Source organism: Anopheles arabiensis, chromosome X (genome assembly GCF_016920715.1).
Source record: "Anopheles arabiensis isolate DONGOLA chromosome X, AaraD3, whole genome shotgun sequence".
NCBI classification, from domain to species: Eukaryota; Metazoa; Arthropoda; class Insecta; order Diptera; family Culicidae; genus Anopheles; species Anopheles arabiensis.
Window position 1 is genome coordinate 986,550 of NC_053519.1, and position 21,508 is coordinate 1,008,057.

The 21,508-nt window shown below is 48.0% G+C and overlaps 2 protein-coding genes across 3 annotated transcripts; one reads left to right on the forward strand and one right to left on the reverse strand.

The window, feature by feature from the left end:
• The first annotated feature begins 2,351 nt into the window (after positions 1-2,351).
• Positions 2,352-5,257, forward strand: LOC120905661 ((Lyso)-N-acylphosphatidylethanolamine lipase-like). The gene is made up of 4 exons (XM_040316652.1): positions 2,352-2,582; positions 2,818-2,885; positions 2,977-3,628; positions 4,176-5,257. The coding sequence occupies exons 1-4, from the start codon at positions 2,491-2,493 to the stop codon at positions 4,483-4,485; spliced, it is 1,122 nt and encodes a 373-aa protein (XP_040172586.1). The 5' UTR covers positions 2,352-2,490; the 3' UTR covers positions 4,486-5,257.
• A 2,667-nt stretch (positions 5,258-7,924) lies between these two features.
• Positions 7,925-18,082, reverse strand: LOC120905660 (synaptic vesicle glycoprotein 2C). 2 transcript variants are annotated; one of them, XM_040316650.1, is made up of 7 exons: positions 17,895-18,082; positions 16,456-16,906; positions 16,005-16,362; positions 15,151-15,580; positions 13,190-13,346; positions 9,461-9,588; positions 7,925-8,656 (listed from the first exon to the last, which is right to left on the reverse strand). In XM_040316650.1, exons 1-7 carry the CDS (start codon positions 17,935-17,937, stop codon positions 8,619-8,621), a joined length of 1,605 nt encoding a protein of 534 aa, XP_040172584.1. In that variant the 5' UTR covers positions 17,938-18,082; the 3' UTR covers positions 7,925-8,618. The 2 variants fall into 2 exon arrangements, with proteins under 2 accessions (XP_040172584.1, XP_040172585.1); XM_040316651.1 differs by having other exon boundaries at positions 8,543-8,656; positions 17,850-17,935.
• Positions 18,083-21,508: the final 3,426 nt, after the last annotated feature.

Below are 21,508 nucleotides of genomic sequence, written 5' to 3' on the forward strand. Positions count from 1 at the left end.
TACGACCAAACCAGTCCAGTGTGTGTACCTGAGGGGGTGAGAGTGCAATTGCGTTCTTGCTCTTACAGCGTGTTTTCTTTCGCTCCCACCTTGTCTAGTAGAACTAAAAATACAACTCTGCCTGCGTGTGTGTGTGTGTGTGTGTATGCATGAGTGGTTGTGAGAGCAGGACACGCAATGCCCAGTTTAAATCGACTTCCGGGCTTGCGGGAATGGAAGCTTGACGAGATTTTTCAATTACATGTTTAAAATTTTTGGCCGACGGCGTTTGCTTGGGCGCGGTGGAAAATGCTTCACTCACCTCAGCCCAATCGTGCCTCAGTTTCGCAAGTTCTGCGACGTATTTTATGTTCGCAAAAAAAGGTGTCTTTCGCTCTCGCTCACACTTTCTCTCTCTTTCTCGTTCTGTAAGCTAAACAAGAGAGAGAAAGAGGAATTCAACCTCACGCATACTATGAAAAACGGGTCTCCCACAGGCTCCGACTTTTGCAGTACGCGTAATAAACGGAACATACAGTCTGCTTTCAAAATACGCGGTTAGCCGCACGTCATTCGAAATCGCCGCCAAAAATGATGTTTGGCGGCCGATTTTGACATCAACGGCGGCCGTTTTGGTGCAGAAAGTAAATCGAATTGAGCTCTTCTGCAAATTTAACCACTAAATGCTAATTGTTTATTGCTTTAGGCCCGTGGCAGACCTCCATCGGGCATTTCAAAATCTTAAAAAGGGAGAATTGTTTTTTAGACCGGTAGCGTCGGGCGTGCGATTTCGTCGTACGGCGGAATTAATATTCTTTGATCCCATAGGATCGTCGCATCCAATTTTATCTGTAAGTGTAATTATGCTGGTTATGTAGGAACATCATGAAATAGTTTTGAATAATGGTGCATAAACTATTAGGCCAAAAATACACGATCCGGAATTTCACGGCCGCGGAATTTCGCCTGCTCAAAAATCTATAGATATGCCAATTCGGAAAAATGGCCGTTGACAGTTTGTACATGGGTTCGACAGCAGACGGAATTCCGCTCCGAGTGTTTTCGGCCTTAGAATCTTCCAAATAATCGCAAAGATTTTAAAGATCTGCGTGTTTGTTTGACGAAAATATTTGAAACTTTCCATGAATTCCCAAGCGCCACAGATTAAGCCTAAACTACAGGAAAATCAAAGATTTATAGTAAAAAACGAAAGCTCCATAGCTTCATTAGTTTGCAAACCTGCTGCTTAAGCAAATTTGGCTATTTGGGGCATGTTGTTAAGTAGTACGATTTAACAATTGTTAGGTCTCGTGGCACCGGCCTACTTTCGAAAGAAAAACTATGTTTACTTTAGAAACTGACTTGGAAAGGCCTGTGTAGGATGGGAAAAATGATTTTTTGTCGGAATCGATTCCGGCTAGCTCCACAGTGTTCCGGAATCGATTCCGGATAGTAGCTCAGGTATCAGTTTTCGGAATTGGTTCCGGAATCGGATCTACAATTGATTCCGGAATCGACTCCGGAATCGGAATCGGTTACGGAATCAAAATCGGCTCTCAAATCGGAATTGGTGCCTAAATTAGAATCGGCTTCCAAACGAAATCAGTTTCGGCAACGCCATGAAAATGGGGACTTGGGTCCAATCATACTACGTATTGATAACCGCATGAAACCAAAATTTACTTGTAAAAGATCCATTCTCATGGAGATTCGGCTGGAATCGACTCCGGATTGACATCGATTCCAGCATCAGATTTAGCTCCGGAATTACATCCAAACACGGAGTCGGAATCAGGTAGCTCCGATTCCGAGCTCCCACCACTGCTGTGTAGCTTTCTGTCAATAAAAGATTTAATGAATGTGAATATTTTTGATAAGTTGTTGTTGTTGGAACAGTATAGAGAGACTTTGGCTCCTGCGGAGTTCTTTCGCCTCTTACTATTTTTAATAAGGCCACGAGCTCTGTTTTGAAGTTGACAAGCAGTTTTGCCAAAGATGGCATTTTCTTCAGCATTTTGTCACTATCGTGGCCGCGCACCTTATCATTTCAAACAGTTCAAAATTGGACCTGTTGAGTATTTTGTTTTCAGGGCTTTTAACGGATTCAGTTTGATTTCGCTCGTTTTGTGTAAGCTAACAGAACAAAACAAATGTATTTTGAGCAATTTTCTTTCAAGTACACACATCCATAAACACGTACACAAACGCAAACAACGACCGCTCTCGATTGTTGATGTAATTGCGGCCGCGCGTGTGTTCCGTACACAATGGAGCAGACCTGAACCGGGCGGTATAAACCTGGCAAAGGTCGGCGCTGTAATGTAAACACCCGGACTACTGCGTCGCATGTAATTTAGCAAAATATGATCAGGAAGCAAGGAAGAGGCGCGAGGGAGAGCGGGGATTGGAGGTCGGTGGTGGGAGGAACCGCGACAATCAAACATGCGACACAGCGAATTTCATAATATTCGTAAGCCGTGTGGCGGGTGGAAGTGACTCGAACGCGCAGCGATGGCAGCGGAAGCGACAGCGACAGCACCGACGGCAGCATTCGACCAGGCAACCAGCGGCAGCGAATCGTCCCTGTGTGCGAAGGATAAAGGGTAAGTTGTGCTTCTTTCTTCCTTTCCTCCGACACCCGGGTGTTTTTCCCCGCTCCGGTATGTCAGCCGGAAAAGCGGGCTGCTTTTCCTTTCTTTTTTGAGGCGCGCACGATTTATTTACGTACACGACGCGGCACGGCCGCCCGAACGGAGTGACTACAATTTTGTGCTAACCGTGTTTTTTGTTGTTGTTGGGGTGGGTTTTTCCATCCCCGTTTTCCATCCGCTTTTCTAGCTGGTTCAACTGGTGGACGGGCACATCCTTCGACATGTTACGCGCGCTGGAAAAGCGCATCCTTTCCTGTAAGTAGCGACAGACTCACGCAAACAGACGCAAACCGTTCAGGATGATGCAACTCAAACCAACAAATCTTGCCCGTTTCGAACGTTCCAGACCTGAAAACGCCGTACCGGGGCAGCTTCGTCGACGTGGGGCACTGCGTCGGCGAGGCGGACAAGATATGGACGCTCTCGCTCAACACGGAGTCGCCGAACGTGCCGCTCGTGCTGGTGCACGGGCTCGGGGCGGGCGTCGCGCTGTGGGTGCTGAACCTTGACGCGCTTGCCCGGGAGCGGCCGGTGTACGCGATCGACGTGCTCGGGTTCGGGCGCAGCTCGCGGCCCCGCTTCTCCACCGACCCGATGGTGGTCGAGAAGCAGCTGGTGAAATCGATCGAGGAGTGGCGCCGGGAGATGAACCTGCAGGAGATGATACTGCTCGGCCACTCGATGGGCGGCTTCATCGCGGCGAGCTACGCGCTCTCCTACCCGGACCGGCTGCGCCACCTCATACTGGCCGACCCGTGGGGCATGCCGGAGAAGCCGAAGGAGTTCGAAAACAATGCGCGCATCCGGTTCTGGCTGCGGCCGATCTTCGCGGTGTCGAAGATGCTGAACCCGCTGTGGCCGATACGGTTCGCGGGCCCGTACGGGCCGTCGCTGGTGAGCCGATTCCGGCAGGACATTGTGATGAAGTTTTCCAACGTCATCACGGACCGGATGGACATCTCGAACTACATCCACCAGTGCAACTCGCAGAACCCGACGTAAGTAGCGCTTGCGTTTGATCGGTTTTTTTTCGCATTTCAACTTTGCTTACCATTGGCAATTGCATTGAAATGCAGTGTAACGGGCTTGGAGTCAGCTCATGCAGCACTGTACCATAGCTTGCTGTAACTAAAGGCGAGACGAATTAACAACACCCTGCTTCCTGCCTTATCGAAACAAGCAATAGCAACCAGTGCTGCAAAATGTCATGAGCATCACGAGATGATCACTAACGAAAACAATGAACATATACGTGGTAGTTTGACTCACTTGGTCATGACATTTTCTGTCGGTGAAAATCGCGACATGGCGACCATGACCAACAGTTTGAGTCATGACATAGTGACTGACCAAGCGATGGTCGCAAAAATGTCACGAAGCATGCATTGGTCACACCAATCGTTTTGAGTATCACCTCCGATTAACACTATTAAGTACGTGACGCTGACATGGATTTTGTTTCTTTCAGCTTTATGTATGACATTGATAGTGAAATTGCATCACTGCTAGCAACTGATTGAACCCTCCTTTCCTCTCGATTTGCAGCGGCGAAGGTGCCTTCCACTCGATGATGCAGGACTTTGCGTGGGCCAAAAACCCGATGCTCAACCGGATCGGCGAGATGAAGCGCACCGTCCCGGTGACCGTGCTGTACGGCTCCAAGTCCTGGCTGCTGCACACCAGCCCGCCCGACACGATCAAGCAGCTCGGCGAGAACAGCTTCGTGAACGTGCGCATCATCGAGGGCTCGGGCCACCACATCTACGCCGACGATGCCGACACTTTCAACCGCATGGTGAACGAAGCGTGCCAGGCGGCGGCCCGCGTACAGCCGGACGACGGCACGGCAAAATAGTAGCGAACGTGGGGTCCGTCTCCGGAACACGCAAAAAAAAACAAATCGCCCCCCCCCCCCCATCATCACACCAACTAAAATCGGGATGTAAGCGTCACGATGTGCGATATGTGTGTGTGTGCCGATGACGGATTGGAATTGCGGTGGATGTGAAAAAAAGAAACAAAAATGATTCGTCATTACGGCGCTGGCTGACATCACACGCGCCAACTGGCGGGGCTCGAAAACATGCCGCGTCACGATGCTATGATAGCGCGCGCACGCGACGACGGTGGCGGCGGTGGAGTGGGAAGTTAGAGTGAGTTGCGCTTAGGCCACACTGCTGCATGGCAGGCACTAGAATAGATGACGAAACGGAAGGCGAACGTTTGCAGCAGGGATTTTTTGTTTGTTTGTTTCACATTATCTGATAAAATTGCAACACTTACCCGGGACGCTCTGTGACATCAAGTCATCAGGTTACGCATACGTTGTTAGATCGAACCTATGGCGTTAAACTGCGAACGGTTGGGAAAGTGTTGCAATGGATTTACATTTTGTGTAGGAAAAATCTCTTGTGAAGAACGTGTTTAGTAGCTGTTTGGAAAAGCCGCCTAGCTCCGGGAGCACCACCGCCGGGTGCTAAAACTCAGGGATGTTACAGCCTTTTTCTTTGTATTTAATTCTTCACTACACATAGAAGTTAACCAGAAAGTTGCACCGTGCAGTATCACAATGTAAGGCAATAGGGTAGATTATTAAACAAAAATGTATATATTCTTTGATTTAAGAATGCTTTCCTGGTCCCTGTTATTTGCAATGTGATGACTAGTTAAATTTTTGGTTCAATTTTTAGTTCATTAAGACGGGACCCGGATCTGGATGAGAGTGTCTTGTGCAAGCGAGAAAACGCCTAAACATACAAAACTGAACGTTCCAGAAACGCTCTGGCCAAAACAATTCCGGTACATATACAGTCGTGAGTGAGGAGACGATCGTGTTGGATGGAACGGTATGATCCATCACAATGATAATTACCCACGAGCACAATAGTTTGATACTACCTTAATCCAGCCTCAGAGATAGTGACCTTATCAGGAACGCTCGATCGGAATGTCAAGGTTTCTTCGATAGGTAATTTCGCTGTCGTCGCGCTGGTACGGCCCAAAACGTACTAGAATCGGAATGTGTGCTGTTCGTTATCGCGAATAGAAATCGCTCTGTCGCTATTAGCAATGCTTGCAATCCTTGCATCAGATCTTAAAAATTGCGCAAACATTATCGCATCTTTATATCTCAAGTACCTCTCACTGAGAGCTAAATGTTTTCCTGCTTTATGGAAATCGTGTTGGACATTTAGATAAGGTGATCAAACGAATGTTTATAATTATAGAGGAATTGCCTGTCTACCGGCATGTTCTAAAACATGCATAAGTGTGGTCCGGTCTTCCGTCCTATTTTCTATTCCAAATTAGATAAGCTTCAATCAACACGGTTTCATGCCCAAACGGTCCATCGTCACTAATATGATGCAATTTATTTCCACCGTTGTACCTTCCATATATTCTAGCAATCCAGTGGATGTACAATAAAGAGGGAAAGGAATTCAAGATGCATTTGGCACTGTTCCTCGTGAGCTTCTACTGCTCAAACTCCATAAGTTTGGTTTTTCTGAATCGACTGTGGCTCAAGTCTTTCCTCAGTGACGTGAGAAATCGTATTTCTCTGTATTTATCCGGCGTCCCACAAGGATGTCCTCATTTTCATTTATCTATTAGTGACATTCAGGAAATTCTGCCTCCTCTCATGGTCATTTGCTTTACGCTGATGATTTAGAACATTTCTTTAGTATTAGCAGCCTGCATGGTTGACGAGTATTCCAAAATTATCTGAATTCATTTTCCCAATGGTGTTCTAGTCACCTTCTTAATCTTTGTTGATAAAACTTAATAAAACTCATCAACATTTTGAAAGTATAGTCGCTAGTTCTACCAATACTCTGGGTTACATAAACCGGCTAACCGCTGAATTCTCAAAACCATTTTGCATTAAATTATTGTATCGTTTCCTAGTACTTCAGAATTTGCGATTGTCGTTGTTGGTCGCTCAGGACCCGAAATGATGAGGTGATGAGGTGATAAGACGGGAATAAGTGTAAATGCGTTTAACGAGAATTGCTTTTCGCCAGCTTGCAGGTCGAAATCTCCCTCTGCCTGATTGTGACACTCGATGTTGCATTTTAAGCCTTGATTTTCTGGCAAATCGACGTAATGCAGCACATGCTCACTTCATCTCCAAAATTCTTGATGGAAGGATTGACGCACCGGCACTTCCTGGACCACTGGTATGTAATGCACCTGTATGTCAGTTGAGTGTGAGGAAAACTTTGAATGTGATTTATCATCGTACTGTGTTCGGATCTCGTAGGATTCTTCGGAGTCGTAGTTGGAGTCGTCGGTTGTGGTTTGAAGTCGTTCGAAATCGGCCGAAGTCGTTCAGAGTCGTCCATAGTCGTCCGGAGTCGTCCGGAGTCGAAGTCATCCGTAGTCGCCCAGAGTTGGAGTCCGAAATCGGCCGGTGTCGGAGTCGTCCGAAGAAGAATGACTCCGATTCCGGTGGACTCCGGAAGACTCCGTACGACTCTGAACGACTTCGGTCGATTTCAGACGACTCCAAACCACACCGGGCGACTCCAACCACGACTCCGGACGACTCCGACTTTGGGCGGAACTAGTGGTTCCCATTTTTCCCGGAGTTGGAATCGGACTCGTTATAAGGATTATTATTTCTGTTTTGTTAATACCTCAGAAAACTACTTCTTTGCCTTTTCAGGGTTCTTAATAGGTAATAGGTATGGGTATTGTTTAACCTCGCTAGGCTAACAATCGAACAAATTGAAGTTGTAAAGTTGAAAATTGAAATACATTGAAGGCAACAAATCGATCGGGCTGTTGCTGGAATTAGCTCTAGGTATGCGGGCAATTATATCAGTTACTAATGCGAATCCACTTGGCTGTAATGGGCGAAAGTGTACTCAATGTTAACCCGGCCTATCACGCGTGTATGTGTGTGTGTGTGTGTGTGTGAGTGCAATTGTGCATTTGAACCAATTAATGTAAACTTTCTCGCTGGCTGCACATTAATGTCTCCAGCGGCGCAGTGACAACGCGTGCAAGATTCGATTTTTCCACCCGGCTGGAATGCGAAAATAAACTGGAACCGGTGTGCAATCGGGCAGGTTTGGTCGTCCCAACCATCGATCATAATTAAAATTATGCTGCGGCGTGCGTGCGTGATGGCGAACCGTTTGCGCCGGGTCAGTGCGAGTGCGGAAATCGGGCTCAAGGATGTTCGGTTCGGATGAGCGTTTAGGTCAGGCGTACGGGTTCTCCTCCCGTCCAGAAAGCACAGGAATTCCTTCCCCACCGGAGGGACCAATTATTGGCAATAGACAAGTCAATGACAGTGGTGCGGCACATGTTCACAACCGATAATGATACTGGCACGTTTATTGACTCCATGCTGCTGCCTCCATTCCTACCTTCCATTCGCACACCGGAGGGAAGGAGGGAATACGTTTGAGTGTGCTGCTTGTAAAACGTCTTAAACAGCTACGCGACGGCTTGAAGTGGGGGCGCAACAAACCCGGGCTAAACTAATTGTTACTTTGTTGGTGCAGTGCTTTTGCATCGAACGGCTGGGCTAGGTTGGGTGCGGGTGTACGAATTACCCTCCCCCCACCCCCTCCCACCCCATTTGAAAACTGCTACCTCGCTCCCTAATTACTACCGGCAGGACGTGCGCTTTGGCTACTCTCTAAACACTAGAAACGCAAAATCGAACCAGCTCAACCTGTTCGAGACGATCTATGACGATCACACACACTCGTCAGTGACTCCGGACGGGCGTTGTTTTGTTCTACTCGGTGACTTATTGGTTTTTTTTTTTTGGCTAGGAGCAGGTATGTGAGTGGAGATCCTTCAAGACGGTTTACTGATGCCGGCAACACTTTTGCCCACGGTTCTGTTGCTGCTTTCCGGCTGGTGAAGGAGGAGGAGGACAGCTCTGCAAGTCACCTGTCACGTGTCCCAAGGGAAGGGGGGGGGGAGGGTTCGGGCAGGCAGCCATTAAACATTTTTCGAATAGCTGGCCTGTCACGTTTCCGTTAAGGTTGCTCCAATTAGAGCACAAACTGTTGCAAGCGGGCCGCGGAGAGGTGGTTCGGGAATCGGTGTAAGTATCGCGATAAGCGGAGAGGTTATGATCAGCCAGTTTATAATCCAGTCGCGCGCGGCATAAGAAAGCAAAGTAAAAAAAAAAACAAGAAAAAGAAAAGAGGAGAGGTAAGGGAAGGTAGAAAGTGAGTAAAATAATAAAGAAAAGCACCGAAACGGGAATAGGGAAGAAAGTAACTAGTGAGGGAGCGATATTTTCTCTCCCATTCTCTCTTTGTCGGGGCTGTTTGGCCGCGGTGCAGTGCTAGAGGAAAGACAGGTTGTTAGAGGTTGTTTGGTGGCTACACCGCCAGCCCGTCCGTAACGGGGAAGGGGGAGATGGGGGAGCACCGGCCCTGCCCTGGTGTTGGTAGTGTTGGCTCGAACGTTATGGCCGGGCGAATGAGAGTTGATTTGAAATTGTAACGGCACTAGCTAAACCGCGCAGTGATGGCTATCAGCTTCACTGACCACCACCACCACCACCAGGGACCAGGGAGCGGCGTTGACTGATGCCGTTGGCAGTGCGACGGTGCGTGACGACGACCGGTGACGAGTGACATGCCGGAGCGTTTCCGACCCTGCTGCTGCTGCTGCTGCTCTTGCAGTTGGCATGCTGCAGTTGTCAATCGTTCCTTTTCTCCTCTAGGACCATCGTTGCTCGGGATCCGGAAGCATTCCTGTTCGTCCCTAGAAAGCGCACGCACGGCCGTGGAGAGAGAGAGAGAGAGAGAGAGAGAGAGAGAGAGAGAGAAAGAATCACAGAATCGCCTACCACCTACCTAGCAGTGAGCCGCCGAACAGTATGAAGATCAGATTGCAGTTGTACGTGAGCAGATAGGCGATAATGTTGCTGCCGGCCATTGCCCCGAACCGGCCCGTCATCAGAATCAGGCACATTGCCATTGCCCTATTTGGTTTGTTCGTTGTTGTTGTCCGATCCGGGTGGGGGGGGGGGGGGGGGGAGTTCGTTTTCGGCACAAGGGCCGTCCAAGGTAAACACACGGGCCCGAGGGGTAGGTGGGAAGGTTGGGGTGGCGCATTGATCCGCAGTGACCCACAGGTCGTTGTTGTTTGGTGTATGATATGATGAATTAAAGATTTACGCCCGGCCGCGGACAGGTGGTGAGGAACAAACCAGCAAAAAAAAGAAGAAGAGGAAGAAGACATTAAAACAGACGGAAAAGAGGGAAATTAAAGATAGAAAGTATCGGTTGGTCAAGGTTCGTGAGTGTGTGTGTGTGTGTTTGGGTAAATGAGATCAAATGGTGGTAATTATTTCCAGCAGGTTAAACCGTTAATTTTTAAATTCAAGCTTTGGATGGGGGAGTCCTCCTCCGAACCTTAACTTACAAATCTCACAGGGCAACTAGGTCTGAACAAAAAAAAACTAGTACACAGCTAAGTTAAATGGCTTAGTTGACACGAATTGAAGCGGTGCCGAGCAGATGTTAACTTGCCTGTTGAAACTGGGTAGAAATAATTCGTTTCTTTGTTATAAGCTACTGAGTACTGGCTTAGAAATGCTTCTTCCAGAATTTGTAAGGTACTCCATTATGTTTTACGTCTCTTGGGCACATGTAAAGATTTGATCTAGATCCTAGATCAAGATGTCTCTGCAAAAAGTTCATCGTGTAATCTTTGTTGAAACATTCAGGCTTGTTCTATTCTTGGAATCAAGATGTCTCGATGTCGAATTGAATGTTGCTATGGAAATCAGGTCTACTCTACGACTACACTATCCCGGCTCTAATTGCGAGTTTCGAGCAGTCTATAGAACTAGTGTCAAGTAGGCGACTAGTGTCCATGAAACGCTCAACTGTTCTTTTGAATTTTCACTTTTTTTAAATTCCTTATTTGTCCTTAACCAGCGAAAGTCCATAGTTGACAAACATCTGGTTGCAAAATGTGCGACAACTTTCACCACCATCTCACTTATAAATCAAGTTTAAACTGACCTCGAGGTTACTTCATTAGTTTCAGACACGCAGATCACTCGTGTTCTAGTGTTTCTCTCCATTTGCCGTTTTCATCGATAGGCTCTGCCCAGCTTGGTAACCTCCTTTGGCTATCCGCTGTTCAGTCGATTGACCGTTCAGCAATATCACCCTCATCGACCTAAGTGCAAGGTTGCACTCTTTATTCACCAACTTCTACCACGGTGTTCGAGTTCCGCCTCGGTCATCAGCTCGACGCGCAAGGTCGACCCTATCGGCGATTCCTGCTGCGCGCAAGTTTTTTGGACAATTGTGAGTGTGAACGAGTGATGTAACAGATACGCGACGAATGTTTATAGACATCGTTCTACACCCATTCACTGCGCTCTGCCCGACCGACTCACCGAAATGGTTTAAATGTGCGACCGAACCTATATCACACTTGACATTGGGTTTTAATGAGTATTTAAATGCCCCAGGTCCTTGTTTCTTTTACCTTGCACACCTGTATCTATCTCAAGCGCAATTCTAGGTCCTAACAAAAGCTCTACCGTTCAAATGTGTGCCACAATTTGTTCGCCATCTGACAAGCAAGTTTATTTAGGAGAATTTTAGAAGAATTAGGATAAAGAACCCATGGGAAACCAATTATACTTGATATTATGTTGTAATTATGTCTGCTCCCAAGAGCATTAAGCATCTCTTGGAATCTCTTGGAATCTCTTGGAATCTCTTGGAAAAAATGGACTATAAATAAGCGTCAACGTCGCTAAAAACAATATCGAATCTTTGGACGTTATCTATGATAGGGCAACGGTCGATTTTTGTCTACTTTATCGCAATCAAAGACGTGCTAGATTATGCTCCGTCGACTAAAGCACGAAGTACTCCGAAGGATCACTCCGAAGGATCAATGTGTAAGCTATACAATGGGTGGGATAACACTTCAAATTTCAGTGTTCATTAGTACTTTTTTAAAGATGCCGTAGGATTGTTGGCCCACAAGTGAACTAACAGCGTTCGTCGTCTCGTAACTGCAGTTGACTTGGAACTCAATACCCCTTTATTCGGACCAATTTCCTTACTTTTAATCGATGAGAGATGACCTGCTGAGATACATCAAGTGTCCCTGGAAGTTCTTGATGGTTTAGTGCAGGAACTTTGTCGTGTACTGCCTGCAGTTCTCTATCCGAAAGGCTAAATCAAATCAAATCTTAAGGTCCTTCCGGAACATTCTGCATCTTCCAAAAACTGCATATTTCAAACCGATCAAACCGACACGTTCGGCCAGCTAAAGCAGTGGTCATCATAAACTTCCTCTGAAAAAAGGAACTGTGGAACGCCTCTCGGTAACCATTTTCTGCATATATTGAATAATAAAGCAGATCTCCCCCAAAAAAACCTTTTTGTTATAAAAGCTATCAGCTATTTGGAGCTTACAATTCTGATGTTGTATGAACCGTGTATGTGAAATGGCTGATAGAGGTCTGACGCTTCAAAATGGCTGTGTTGTATATCCACCACAGTCAAATAAATTACTGACAACATTTGTACTGAACTCGCGCAAACCAACAAAAAGCCCTCAAAAAAGAACCTTAACAAAACCAAACAGTCTGATTTCCATCCATTGTTTTACGATGTCTTCAAATCGTTTTTTCTTTAAGTTCTATTCTTCGCTATACTCACAGTTTGCAACTGTCAGCCTTTGCCGATTTGATAAGTGTAATATGGTCATCGATAACTTTGTAAGTAGGTATTTGTAGCTGACTACTCGTAATCACACACTGGTTGATCGTTACTCTGGAAGTATCTACTTATTCCTTTTTGCTTAAATTATACACCACAGTGCAAAAAAGTGTCTCAAATGGTACAGCAGTTACTTGCATTCCCATCACTACTAGACGTTCTATAGAACAGTAGTTTGGAGCGTTCAATGTGTGCTTACCGGTCGAACCCAATTACTCTTCAATATTTGCGGTTTTGCACGCTCTCGATCAACCGACAATGGGCGATTTTAAATCAACACCTGTACAGTCATTCGATCTACACTTCGGTTCTGGTGAAATTGGTGAAAATTGCGCATCGCTGGGAAAACCTTCCCGTTCGGAACAAATTTTCCCAAAAATGGGCTCACAGCCAAGCGGGGGGAAAAACCCAATTTTGCAACTTGCGCAAAAAAATCCCTCACACGTTGTTTGCTAAATTACAGCCTTCCATCACCCCCTTCCCTTGGTGCGCACCCCAGGTTCTCGATGCTCCGCTTTCCTGTAGGAGGGTGGCACACGCTCGCGCACACATAACCACACAGACAGGTGTATGGATGAGTCGAGGCTAATCGGAAGCCTACCCTAAACCTAATCGACACCTCGTTCATCGCTCACCGGAAGACCTTCCCCTCCCTTCCAGCAGGAAAGTGCGAACAATATATCTAAAAAGCGGCAGTAGAAAATAATGGAAAAACAGCCCCAAGCGGATGAAGGAAGGGTGCAGCTTATGTATGTGTGTGTGAGAAAGAAAGAAAGAAGGAGAGAGACAGAGCAGGAGGGCAATAATAATAATAAAAAAAGAGCTTACCGGTAATTAGTCGGAAATAGGTCGACCGATATTGCACTTAGGACGCCACCGAGGCAGCCAGATGAGACGAAGGCAGCGATCAGTATCAGCGTCAGATAGAAATCGGAAGTCCACAGCACGGCGAGCCCGCAGATACCGCACACCACGAACCAACCGTCTGGTGGGATGGGAAAACGGGCGAGAAAAAGGCGAGATGCACAACAACAACAAAAAAAAAAAAACAGAAAAAAAAGAAAGAAAAGAAAAGCGTGGCGTAGTTTAGTGAACGAATCGAGTGTGGTGAAGCAACAACAACAGCAAAACACATATAAAATATGTAGCAGCATCAACAACAGCCCCTTAGAGCGAGACACACACACACGCACGCACGTGGGATGCGTAAAAGAGAGGGAGAGAAAAGATGGGGCAAGATGGGGGTAAAGACCAAGACGACTTTGATACAAAATGGAAAATGAAATATGTGTGAGTTCAGGAGGGAGGGTGCTAGGGGAAGGCCAGGGGGGGGAGTGGTTGGTTGGGAAAACGGGGCGCGTATGTGCCGGATTCGATCAGTATAATTAAGGCGCGCGTAACAACGTCTGCGGGCGGCACGCGGAAACGGTTCGCGGCTTGGGACGGCACCTGGGGTAGTATCTTGCCGATACTATCGCAAAATGAGCTCTGTGTCTGTGTGCGAGATTGAGTGGGCCCACGCTTTTCCCTGCTGCGCTTTTGCCTTCCCATTTTAGAGCCGGTACGGGGAAATGGTTCGATTTTATGGCCGTTCGCACGGTGGCCTCTGTGGCGGTGGAAAACGGTGTACCCGTGTACGAGAAAGGCAATTTCTATTGTTGGAGTCGAGTACGGCGCTGGGTATTGTACGCGCAGGATAAATCCACGACCGGATAGGGCAAGGGGGGGAAGCAAAGAGGGAGGAAATTGTTGAGGAGGTCGTGCGAGAGTGTGTTGAAATGGAAATTGAAGCTTTAAGAGAGTAGCTTTAACAAAACAAGGAAGGTTATTATTCATATTGACTATTGAGGACGACTTCTGCGGAGAGCTTCTGGAGCAATTGAAAGTCGAGGAGGGTTATTTAACCAACAACAGTTATGAAGAATTTTGTAAGCAGATGCCTGAGGATGTCTTTAGAGATCAACATCGCTAGAAATTCATTTAAATAAAAAACAAAAAAGTGATTTCCTGAAGATGCCCAGAGAACAATTTCTGGAGAAATTGAATCTTTAAGGGGGCAATTGAAAAAAAAAAACAAATTAAATATTATGATGAATTTACATCGTCTGGGGAGCAGTGGAATTCAAAACAAAACGATCTATTTGCTCAGAAGGTCCTCATGTCAATTTCTGAAGTGATCTTCTCGTAAAATTGAATTTCCAAGATGATCCAAGATAATTTAAGTTGTTACTGTTGCTAGGGAATGTTATAGCCATGTTTTTGAAGAGGTCCTGAGGACTAGTGGTTTGCTCTCTGGAGTGCACCCACGACTCCGATCCAACTCCGACTATTGTTAGTCCGATTTCGACTTCGGCAAAATGGGAATAACTATTTCCGCCCGGAGTAGGAGCCGTTTGGATTCGACCAGAGTCGTCCGGAGTCGGTCATAGTCGTTCGGAGTCGTTCAGAGTCGTCTGGAGCCATTTGTAGTTGACTAGAGGTACAATATTTTTGTAAAGAAGGCTGACTCTGGGCGACTCCGAACGACTCGGGACAATTTTGGGCGACTCCAGAGGTCTCGGATTTCGGGCGATTCTGGACGGCTCGAGAAGATTCCGAACGACTCCAGATCTCGGATCTACCTTCCAGAGTCGGTTCTGAAATTGTCGGAGTCGAATCAGAGTCGACTTCAGATTTTTGCCAACTAAACCCATCACTAACTAAGCACTACATCTCCAGACAACTTCTCGCAACATCTCCTGCGTTGCAAATGATGTCTGAGCAAATGGGGAAGGGAAGGTATATCTTACTGAGCAGTGTCCGCTTGCCGACCCGGTTGATGATGAAGCCGTTCAGGATGTAGCAGGCGAGAAAGACGACCCCCATCGCGGACGTGATCAGGAAGATGTTGGCGTTGATCGCGATCGGGCAGACGCTGTCGCCGGACCGGGCCGCCGTTTTGTTCGCGTGCATCAGCGCAATCACGTCGCACAGCTTCATATCCTGGTGCTGCACGTACGTGTTGAGGATGTCCGGCACCCACAGGAACAGGCCGGACGAGGTGGCGAAGATGCCGAACATCAGCACGGACGCCTTGAGCGTGTGGCAGAGCAGCGGCACCCGGAACAGGGGCACCGTCTGCTGCCAGAGGTAGCGCAGCCCGAGCTTCGACCGCCGCTGCATCTCGTCCGCGTACGCACTGTCGATCGCGTCCAGGGTGATCGACTTGACGGGGAAGGTCTGCCGGTGATGTGAAGAGGAGTGAAGAGAAAAGGGAGAAGCAAAACAGCGGGAAAGAAAATGAATGAACCGGGAAAATCGTTAATAGGGGGGGGTGGCGGGTTTGAGATGCGCACGGAACATGGGAAGTTGCGCGCTAAAACAATGGTTTACTCATTAGCGTTAGAAGAAGTGCCGGCGCATCCCATCTCCCCCGCTTCCCACAAGCTGGATTTGGCAAATTGTGCACACACACACACACACACACAAGGGCTACACGCTTTCGCCGCACTGTTTCCCATGTCCAATTATCGGGTGGGAGTTCATCACACGATCATCATCGTCACCGTCGCGTTCGGGGCCGGCGGATGCCGCGCGAGGGCTTTCCCCCGGCCTCCGGCCTCGAGACGGTGCGACAAAATCGCGCAGAATACCCTTTACTTACGTGCGCCGGTTTGCCCCGGTTGAGCTGATAGATTTTGGCCAGCGTTTGCACCACTTTCTCCCGGTGGCCGCCGGTGAGCAGAAACTTTCCACTCTCGGGCAGGTAGAGCAGCCCCGCAATGATGAGCAGCAGATCGAGCGAGCAGAGCAGCAGATAGATGCGCCACATCGCGTACCGCATGCCGAACAGGCGGAGGTCGAGCTGCGCGTCCAGCGGTATGATGAGCCAGGCGAGCGACGGCAGCAGTATCAGCCCGATCGACATGAACATGGCCGCCCAGGAGATCACCTTCGCCCGGGACGCTTCGCCGTGGAACTCGGCCAGGTACGCGTACGAGGTCGCCGCATTGCCGGACACGCTGGATTGAGATTTGGGAGCGAAATCCCGAAAACAGAGCGGTAAGCGGGGTGGACCACTCTTTTCCCGACCATGAGCTTGAGCGGATACTTACAAAATCCCGACAAGAAAGCGGGCCCCGATCAGGACCCAGACGTGCGGCGAGAAGGTGGACAGCACGGAGGTGACCAGAGCGCCGGAGGACGCGAGCAGCAGTACCCGGCGGCGGCCCCACGTGTCGGACAGGAAGCCCCACACGTACGAGCTGACCACCACGCCCATAAAGCCGGCCCCGTTCAGTATGCCCTTGTCGCTGAAGCTAAGCTCCAGGTCGCACTCGGCGGCCGAGATGATGAAGCCCACGTTGACCGTCTCGTTGACGACGCTCATCAGGCAGAGGCCGGTAATGAACAGGAGCAGCGTGTGGAACCGGCCCTGTCCGACCACGGCGAGGGCTTCGCTGTACGTATGGCTCTGGACGGGCGTCGCGCTCCCATTCTGCGCACCAATCTGCGCCGGGTCGATGACAATTTCGGCCGATTTGTGTGTCGCCGCACCGTTGCCGACTGGAAAAGACATGCGTTGGAGGGAGAATGGTAGATGTTCAGAGCAGAGATAAAGGTGAGGTGAGAGTGCTAGTGACCACCGAAACTACATCCGGCTGCTCATTCCCTCAAGTGGAGCTGCAGATCCGGGATCTTGGAGATATCGCTTTTTCGGAGGGTCATTGACAGTCGGTGGCTCAGCAAACACAGCCACATGAACCCGGTCGGTGATTGACGGCGTTTGATTGATGGGTCGGACCTTTCCAATCGAGCAGGGTCGCTCAGGTCCAACGGGTTGTCAGTGGTTCCTGCAAGATACTTGGCCCAGGCCGAGCAATGGGAAATTCAGGTTCCAGACACCTGGTTGGACCAGCAATTAGTGGAAAACCCTGCACAAACGTTGATAGAGGCTATCGCTCACACAAACTCCCCGGGCTCTGTCTACATAGAGTCGCGTGTAAACTGTCCGGTACCGCCTGATAACGCATCCCGAGGCATCTTTGGATCAGTCCTCTCACTCCGACGCGAATGACGCTCGTAACCAAATTTGTACTTCTTGCGAGCACCGTGTCCGTCTGCCATCCCCGGATGTGTTGAGAACGGAGACACGGAGATATTGCAACGCTCTCTTTGCACATCTTGTCCAATTCCTAAGCGACGACTACCTGAAAATCCTGAAGTGGCCTAACGCGAAAGATAAGCGCCTGCGTTGGGCGGATCTTATCTCCCGTGGACAACCCTAGGCCACCGTATTTTTCGATGGCGGCAAACAGTCGTAAAGCCGTAATGGCCCGTTGATTGCTGCACTGCACTGTAGGACCACCGGGTTCTTGAGCACGTGTTTTTTTACTGCGATTCGCCACCGGTCACCTGTCAACAACTTCTACCCGCACACTAAGCTAAGGTTAATCCGTCGCAAACTACTCGAACGAAATGGGGAAGAATTCGCACAAACAAAACCTACTGCTTCTCGCGCTTCCTCAACGTGCCCACCACCAAAACTGCCTACCACTGTCCTCGCCTCGCCGCTGGTCGTCCGCTGCAGGATGCATCGTTGCCACTGGTATCCCAGGTGCTCGGCTGCTTGCACACTCAGTCACCGTTTGCTACTGCGGCACCAACCAAAGTGTTTGGTCTATCCGACGGCCAATCGTGCCGTGCCAACGTCCCGTGCCGTACTGGCGAGCGGCGCCCCGGTTAGCCGTAGTTTAAGAAGGATGGTAGTACGCTGCGTCGTACGTTCTAAGCGAAGCCTCGCGCGGGTATTTCCTCCCCCTTCCCGAGCGCGCGCGCTTCACCCTCCGCTTCCTCTCCCTTGGTCCGATAACCTCTTGTCAATAGAAGGGGTGCGCATCATGGGCCTGTTGACACACGGCTGCGTGTGGGGCATCTTGGCAGGCGGCGCGACCGCACCGCGCCAACGGTGGGAGGTAAACAGACAGACAGACAGGCACAGTGCGTACCGGACCGTGCAGGCAAGCGGACGCCAGCGGGACGTCCGTTTCAAAACATATTGATAACGGAGCGCGCAAATAATATAATATATTTTAAAAGCCAAAACACACAAACCGGGTTGCCATTTGCTGGCCGAGGAATAAATGTGATCTATTTCTCGGTTCGTTCCTATTTTTGATTTGGTGCCTCCGTTTTGTGGCGTTTACTGTGCGTGTGTGTACGTCTGTATGTGTGTACGGTTCTAGGGCAGCCTGTTCTAACGAAGAGACGCTTCGTGTGGGCCCATCCCCACCCGATCCTGGTGAGTTGCGCGGAAAGATGCGCGGATAGAAAGGCGTAGGCGGGCGATAGTGCCACTAGCACGCTGCTGCTGTGCCAGTGATCCTCTCCCATCCGCACCATCGAGGGACCACCCTTCCGATCTCTTATCAAGTGATCGATCGCATCGGTCAGCCCCATTAATAGGGCAACGATCGCGGAACGCTTGCCGGAAACTGCGTGCTGTGGCCCACTTTTTCCCTTTCCCCAGCCCGCGTTCGATAGGGCGCGAAGGCGTTCAGAATTATTGTTTCCGTTGCATTTTTTTTTCTTCCGCGCGGTTGCAGCCTATTTGCGAAAGGGTCGCTGCAACAGTTCGAGCTCGAGTGAAATTGGTCGCTATCAAAATGCTGCCTTTGGAGCGGTGGCAAAACCTACGAGAGTTGGCCCTGCATGCTCTGGTGAGATGCACATTTCGCGCTGTGTGAGAGTTGCGTCCAAGAGTCTGTTGCGCGTACAGGGAGTGCGGGGCATTATGGACACGCGCTGTGCGAATTCCAATTCTCAGATGCAGTTCATTCGCTCTTCGGGGATAGTTCTTATTCCTGAACTACTACTACTAGAAGATACATCTGCTCATTGTACTCAAAATACAGTATTTCGCAGATTTACGCGAATAATGCGTTCCAGGGACATCATCGTGTGTCGAAAATCTGTAGCCCAAGATGTGGGCGTTGTGCATGATGTTAAATGATGGTTTTATGTTAACTTTTTTGTTGTTGGAATGTCTGAAGATTGACCAATAAGTTTCGTAGCTCGTAGCTCTTCATAGTAATGCATAAATCGCTAGGCTTTGTTAAGGGTTCAAACACCATTTCAAATGACACAAAATGTTTTTTTTTATTTTTTACAGAAAATCTAATACACACGACCCACTCCAGTCACGGCGTTTCGCTTTTACGAAGATTTAGGCAGTTTGCGAAAGTATTCCTTTAATGTAATAGGGCCTTTAAAAGCAATGTATAGTCTGAAGATTGACTTTTTCGACTCGCACTTAGGTCTGGGGCTTAGCTTCGTTCCTAAATACAGTCGTATGAGGAACTTTAACATTTCAAAATTACATTTGTGTGACATATACATATGAGTAAGGGTGTTAAACTATGTTTGTCTAACATTTTCAGTAAAAGCCCTTAGGATCCTCCACACCCCATGCTCGCGTAATCAGCAAACAGCGGGTTAGCCAAAATGCGACACTTTGCGAGTTTCAGATAAATAAAGAAACATAGAAATCACCGAAAGAACAGCAAAGAATGCAACATCACATAACCTCGAAAACGAAAACACTACCTCCCCAAACGGGGAGAGGGAGGGAATAGGGAAGAACTACGGTTGGAGGTCACTTACACCGCGAACGTACCTTCGAGTGGGGTGGCCCAACGCGAAAACAAGCAAACACCGCGCAACTCTATGGTTCTGTGTTTGTTTTGTTGGCCCAATCTTGACGACTCATTCTATTTTAACGCCAGACATGCCAACACCCGTGGGCAATTTTCGCTCGGTGTGTGAGCTGCGTTTCGCCAGCGGTAGCTGCTGTTTCGAACGGAACGTACCCACGTCCGTGCGACAATTGCCATTTGGAAATGGCAAGAAGTGCACAGGCTCCAGCGAAGGACCCCAGCGGCAGCATCGGGAGTGGCGAGATGTGGTACTGTTATCTATAAATGGGCAGTAAATCAAAACAGTCACAGCGCAGATGGCACATTCCGGAACGGGGCAACGGGTGCGCGCTCCAACCCCTGATGGGCTTAGCTGCTGCGGATTTGCAACGGAGGTGGTTTGTATCGCTGGCGTTTCTATCTAGCTCGTAGTTACTACGGGCATTGATTAAACAGACCAAGACGATAGCTCCGATGTTGGATAGCATACGTCGGTTCAAGTGGCGAATTGTGAAAGCTATGCCTGCTAAGTAGATTGCATAGCAATGAATCACTATTTCTTCAAGATTATCTAAGATAGTACCCTTGTTGGCCCACTCGTAAAAGTTAATCATCTACTGAATCTCTAATCTCACAGTGAGTTATTTCTTGCTTACATATCATTTTCTTTTCTTTTGTTATCATTTTGATTGCTCTTTATAGTAATGCCTTTCAAGTTGTCAAGTTCAATAAACTAATCCTAAGCCTAATTTGGTCGGTTAATTTCAATACAACCAAGTTCTTTTTTTGTTAATGAGAAGCGGTCCTAAAAGGACATAATGATCATTTACAGGGGTTTTCACAGTATCTGGTAAGGGAGGTTCGTATGAGAAATCCACAAGCAACTGATAGCCATGTCATATGTCCCAGACCGACAGTGGTTTTTGTGCACAAGAATAATTGCTACTAGAAAAAAAGAATGAAAGAGAGTCATTAAAAACACCATATCGAATCTATATGTAAACTTTTATGATAAATGAAATCTTCTTTCCAAGGAAAAACTCAACCTCCAGATTTGAGAAAGAATCGAGGATCCGATTGTTTATACATTTTCAGACTGAAATAAACCATAGCCTATGGCTCTTTTTAGACGTCTTTTTAACGTCAAATCAGCGGAAGACCTGAAAAGAATAATTGAAAACAGCTATTAATTATTGATGAAAGATGACCAAGATGAAACCCTGCAAGACGAAATAAGTGGTGCGGCTTATCTTGTATCAGAATTAATCGATTACATTGCACAAGATATGTTTTAGAGCTATAGTTTTTTCATTTAAAATGAGCTTCCTGTATGCAGTGCTAATTGAACTAAAATGATTGTAGAAGTTATTTTAAAAGTAAATCATAAACAATTGCCCTCCCAATTTGGGCCCCCGATACCCTTGGTCCACTCAACGTACGCTCTGTCTCTAAATAATTCAATTGCTTTCATACA

Bases quoted from the DNA above. Each gene is read 5' to 3' on its own strand.
- LOC120905661 (XM_040316652.1), top strand. From the start codon at position 2,491: ATGGCAGCGGAAGCGACAGCGACAGCACCGACGGCAGCATTCGACCAG. The intron at 2,583-2,817 runs GTAAGTTGTGCT...CCGCTTTTCTAG, and splicing joins CTGTGTGCGAAGGATAAAGG to CTGGTTCAACTGGTGGACGG. The intron at 2,886-2,976 runs GTAAGTAGCGAC...CGAACGTTCCAG, and splicing joins GGAAAAGCGCATCCTTTCCT to ACCTGAAAACGCCGTACCGG.
- LOC120905660 (XM_040316650.1), bottom strand. From the start codon at position 17,937: ATGCATCCTGCAGCGGACGACCAGCGGCGAGGCGAGGACAGTG. The intron at 16,907-17,894 runs GTAGGCAGTTTT...TGTCTTTTCCAG, and splicing joins GCGGCGAGGCGAGGACAGTG to TCGGCAACGGTGCGGCGACA. The intron at 15,581-16,004 runs GTAAGTAAAGGG...CATCACCGGCAG, and splicing joins ACCGGGGCAAACCGGCGCAC to ACCTTCCCCGTCAAGTCGAT.